This window comes from Sycon ciliatum, chromosome 2, assembly GCF_964019385.1.
Source record: "Sycon ciliatum chromosome 2, ocSycCili1.1, whole genome shotgun sequence".
Classification (NCBI taxonomy): Eukaryota; Metazoa; Porifera; class Calcarea; order Leucosolenida; family Sycettidae; genus Sycon; species Sycon ciliatum.
Genome location: NC_088644.1, coordinates 29986226 through 29991752, shown reverse-complemented (window position 1 = coordinate 29991752; position 5527 = coordinate 29986226). Strand labels below are relative to the sequence as shown.

At 52.4% G+C, this 5527-nt stretch overlaps 1 protein-coding gene across 1 annotated transcript; it reads right to left on the bottom strand.

Annotated features, from left to right (window-relative positions):
* Positions 1 to 4075: 4075 nt before the first annotated feature.
* Positions 4076 to 4999, bottom strand: LOC135810492 (uncharacterized). Its single transcript, XM_065323983.1, has one exon. The coding sequence runs from the start codon at positions 4997 to 4999 to the stop codon at positions 4076 to 4078; it is 924 nt and encodes a 307-aa protein (XP_065180055.1).
* Positions 5000 to 5527: the final 528 nt, after the last annotated feature.

The window sequence follows — 5527 nt, the reverse complement described above, 5'->3', positions numbered from 1 at the left end:
CTGCCACATACTGTGTGATGCATGGTTGTCAAAATTGCTCTTCATATTCCATAGTATGTCATAGCCAATCATGGCAATGTACTTTTTACCGAAGTTTCAATGTACGCTTGTACAGCCAACTATGGCATCAGTGCAGCAACTACGATTGTCACCAGCAATACCACTGAGTATGGAAGTACATTTTTTTGGAAATTAGAGGCCACATGCCATGTACTGCTCTTTTCTCTCCGAAACTGATCAATTGCAAGCCAGATATGAAAGAAAGAAAAAATCGTCAGTCAGTCACTTTGAAATTCTCCGTTAAGTCCAAATTTGAAATTGCAATCTGGAAGTACATGTACGATTTAGAGAGCAAAACATTTGTGACGGTGTGAAAGAACCCAATATTTCGGATAGAGCCACTGGAAGAAGAACATACAGTGCAACGCTGCTATCAGCATAGGAATGCAGTGCAAGTCAAATTTCGATGTGTTTGCTGCACGACTGAAATTATCGCTGTCAAAATGGACATAAACCTCATAACTGTTAGGTTCGGTAGACAAGAGACAAGTAGTTTATTGGTTAGAATATACGAAGTAGAACGCCCCTTCGAAGATAAAATTCCATGGGTGTCAACCGGACACAAAATAACAAACACAGTAACATAATATTATACTCTCACGCCCCTTTTGAGATAAAACCTGGTTTTGTCTCAACAAAAATAAATAAATAAATAAAGTCATAACAGACGAGATGAAATGACATAGGCATGACAAGATGAGACCAAATGCTACAGACAAACATTGTCACACATATGACTGTCCAGACGTAGATGTAATGGTGAGACGGTCAGGCGTCTTGCGAATACGAGTGCTACGACGAACAAGCTGGGTAGCGGCGTCAGTAGGTACACGTACTGATGAAGTTGGGGAAGGGGTATGACTAGCGGAGTCAACACATGGGGGAACGTACGGACGAAGAAAGCGGCGGTTACGCCAGAGGACACGGCCACTAGGCATCTTGACGAAGTAGTCGCGCCGACTGCCAATTGCTACAATGACGCCACGCATGGACCACAGCTTGGTCTAGTGGTGCTGAACATCAACATGGGTGCCAATCCGTAGAGAATGGAGAGAGCGTGCCGATTTGTCATAATGTGTTTTCGGATCTACAAAGTCCACAGCTTCAGCAGACGCAATCCAGTGTCGATCAAAGCTGGCACGGGGGGGGGGGGGGGGGCGAACACAAACGACTGGAGGGACTGACCGAACAACACTTGGGCCGGGCTGCTGCCATTAGGGCGGGGAGTATTGCGCCACTCCAACAGGCCGCGTTGGAAGGAGTCTACATCCAGATTTCCATTCCGGGTCGTCTTCTCAATGAGCAGTTTCACTGCTTTCACTGCTGATTCCGCGTGGCCATTGGATTGAGGGTAGTGTGGGGTGGAAAAGCACTGTTCTACACCCCAACGCTCACAGAACTCACGTACACGGGAAGCGGCAAACTGCGGGCCTCCATCAGTGAATATCTTGCGCGTTTTTTTTTTTTTTTTTTTTTTTTTACTATTGAACACTCACTGCATGATGAACTAAAATGAGGAGAAGAACTCGACACAATGGTACATATCCAGCAGGACGGAGTGGGTGGGACCTGTGAAGCTCAGCCGACCAAGGGTCTCGGCATCACAGCTGCACATGTGCACCAAAGGAAACAAAATGGGGAGTGGAAGGGCGGGGAGGGGAGCAGGAGAGCAAGAACTCTAAGGGTAGGAAAGAGAGGAGGGAGGGGGGGGGGGTGGTAGGAAACCAGGAAACTTGTTATTCCAAGATATGAGTGCAAACAAGTACGCAAACAAGTACAAATATAGCAGTATCAAGATCATGATGCTGAGGCGAAAGTAGAGGCTGATTGCCGTGCAGATTTGACGAAAGATTAGAGTTAGAATGGAGGAGAGTTAGAGAGAGATAAAGACAGATGGATTGGGAGTTTGATGAGAAGAGAGTGCTCCGAGAACATGAACAGGGTCGTACTGGCAGTAGCCTAGGGGGCGATGTCCGTGGCCAATGACCAACCCGACCGTTTCAGGTAGTGGTAGGTCTGAACCTTGAACTGCTGCATCCCTTTGGCAGACGGTGCATTGCGGAGGAGAGTGGCTGGCAGTTCATTCCAGGCTTCGATAAGGCACTCCGGGAAAGAGCGCAGCGCAACATTGCACGATCTGGCAGGTAGGGCTGTCTGGAGTTGAAGCTCGTGCGCAAGGTTGGCTGCCGAGCGGCGACGTGTGGCAGGCGCGATGGCGGGTGCGATAGCTCTGGCTGGGCGTGTCGCTGCAAGAGCTGGCGGGCTTGCGATGTAATGGAGCTTGTACAGAGTTGTGAGGCCGGCCACACGGCGCCGCAGGGACAGAGTGTCCATTGCAGCCCCTGTCCCAATCAGGGTGAGGGCACGATGCTGGACTCGGTCCAGCTGTGAGAGATGGGTAGCCGCAGCTCCCATCCATACAAGTGGACAGTACTCCATTAGAGGCCGAATGAACCCCCGGTATGCTGTGGCCCGGCCCAGTGGGTCCAGGACATGGCACGCCTTCCGGAAGAAACCAATTCGCTGTGTGGCACGCACTGCAGTTCCTCGAAGATGCTCCGAGTATGTTAGATGGGCATCAAACGTCACTCCAAGGAGCTTCAGCCGCGAGCATTCCGGGACCGCTGTGCCGTTGAACCTGATGGGTGGTGTCTCCCAGGGTCTGCGGTGGCGGGACACAGTCATGGCCTGTGATTTCGTTGGCTCAAAAGTGACGCACCACTGAGCACCCCATTCAGCAAGTGCATCCACACCAGCTTGGAGGTTGCTGTACACTTCTGTCACAGCATGTGGCGTTGGGATGTGGGCATAAAGCGTGGTGTCATCTGCGTAAACAGCCGGAGAGATCCCTTCCGGTAGGACGTCGCAGGCGTCATTCACGTACAGCAAAAACAGTGTGGGCCCAAGGATGCTCCCTTGTGGGACCCCAGCATCAATCTTGTATGGTTCTGAAGATGCTCCGCCGACTACTGCCTGCAACTTCCTGTCATACAGGTAGTCAGACAGCCAGTTGAGGAGGGGACCAGTGATGCCATATGACGCAGCCTTGTGGAGCACGCCTCGGTATGAAACTTTGTCGAATGCTCCTGCTATGTCGACAGCCAGCACGCGGACTGCGCCACCACGGTTGACTTCGGAGACCCAGGAGTGGTTGAGAGACGTGAGAAGGTCAGATGTGCTGAGCCCCTGCCGGAATCCGTACTGGTGGATGGACAGAGCCTTTTCATGCTCAAGATGATTGATTATGGCAGTGTTGACAATCATCTCCATGACTTTGGAGACAACAGATAACAAGGACACAGGTCGGTAGTTCTTAACAGCAGAATGAGATTGCTCCTTGTGTATCGGGACCACAAGGGCTACTTTCCAGAAAGAGGGCTGGACATGACACCGAAAACAGAGTGGGAACAGCTTGGCAAGTGGTGCAGCCAAAACTTTTGAGCACTGCTTCAGAACTCTGGCAGGGATGCCATCGGGTCCGGTAGCCTTGGTTGGATCCAGCTGGCGGAGCTGGCGCTGGACTGTCGCTTCCCGAAATCGGACAGTTGTCAGGGCAGATGTACACCTAGGAGGAAGGTCGGAGTGCTGTAGATATTGATCACCTAGACTGCATTTGCTCGCAGCAAAGTAGCCTTTTCCTGGTTGGTGACATATTCTCTGCCCTGGGCATTGCGTAGGACAGGGATAGACGAGCTGCGGCCAGAGCCTGCAGCTTGCTTCAGGAGTGACCACCATTGCTTGTTTCGCAGTGATCCATGTTTGAGCCGATCTCGGATGCGGGCAGATTCTGCCTGCTTTGCGAGACGACGGCAATTGGCAGAGGCTCGGACTTTGGCATTGTAGTCAATGAGTTGCTGGTGGCAGGTGGGGTGTCTCCTGAGACGGTTCCATGCATTCTTCTTTGCCTGGGTAGCGGCTGAGCATTCCGGCGTCCACCAGGATGGATCTGTTGGTTTCGTCGAAAGTTCTTTGTGTGGAATGAAGCGATTCATGCCTTCCATGACAACAGCGGTTACTACGGTACGCCAACATCTGCGAACCAACGGCGGAAGTGACAAATGATGTCATGGGAGGTAGCGGTACGGCCAATTCGAGCTACACACGGCCAGCCGGACAGACGGTCAGAATATACCAGGAACTGCCAGCCTTGACAGGAGAAGAGATCTGCGCTGGCATACTCGAATGGAAATGTCGGCTGTGGCTCGCGCATCAATGGCTCCTTCTGCTGCGAACGTTGGAGCTCACGACAGACAGGGCAGGCACAGATCAGGGCTGTGATGTCATCACTCATCCTCGGCCAGTAAACCACTTGACGCGCACGACGCTTGGTACGTTCCAGGCCCTGGTGAGACGAATGCAGGTCAGTCAGTACACGGCGTTGTAGAGACTTGGGCACAACAAGACGAGAGCCACGGAGGACGGTGCCGTTATCCAGGGTGAGGTGCTCACGGCCATTCCAATACGGAGCGAGAGCAGGTGGCATGTGACGTCTGGCAGAAGGGAAGCCGTCACGAATATAGGAGACTAACTGCACGTAATCAACGTCAGACTGAGCGGCATCGCGGAGCTCGTGGAACGGGAGACCAAATAGCGCTGATCCGGAGTCATCCTGCTGAAGGCATGCACGGATGGCTTGTCCAGATAGCGAGTCGGCTTCTCCCAGGAGATCATCGGCAACCGGGTTCTGCACTGGAGCACGCGACAAGGCGTCAGCAAAGGCATGCTCAGAGCCCTTGCGCCACGAGACGTCGAATTGATAGAGTTGTACCTTGGTCATCAGACGTTGGAGCCGAGGATTCTCAACCTGGTCCAGTGTGTAGGTGTTCAATATTGGAACAAGGGGCTGATGGTCAACAACTACATGAAACGACATGCCAGCAAGATAGGTGTGGCATTTTCGGATGGCCCAGGCGACACCCAACATCTCCAGTTCGATCATTGCGTACCGGGATTCGGTGTCGGTGATGAATCTGCTGCCGCACTGAATGAGGCGTCACGAATTATTCTGGTACTGCCAGAGGCCAAATCCAAGACCCTTGGTCCTAGCGGTGTCACACTCGAGATGTGTCTGTGCTGACGGGTCGAAGAAGGCCAATAACGGTGGGTCAACAAGTGCTTGCTTCACAGCGTCCATAGCGACTGTGTGCTTGGGTAGCCAGAGAAACTCATTCTTGGCTTTCAGCAGACCGCGGGGAGGCGCTGCGTGTTCGGCGATGGTGAGTTGAAATCCCTGCACTGGTTGACGAGACCCATGAATGATCGCAAGTCAGTGCGATTGGCAGGGATCTCAAACTCGGTGATAGCGCGGGTCTTTTCCTGGTCTGTCTTCCAGCCGGACTTGTTTATCACGTAGCCGCAGAAATTGATCTCGGCCTCGGCGAAAGCAAACTTCTTGGCTGACAGGGTGATACCATACCGACGAGCGCGTTGAAGAACTTCACGAGTTCGTTCCAGGTGCTGCTCAAAG

Bases quoted from the DNA above. Each gene is read 5' to 3' on its own strand.
- LOC135810492 (XM_065323983.1), bottom strand. From the start codon at position 4,999: ATGATCGAACTGGAGATGTTGGGTGTCGCCTGGGCCATCCGAAAATGC.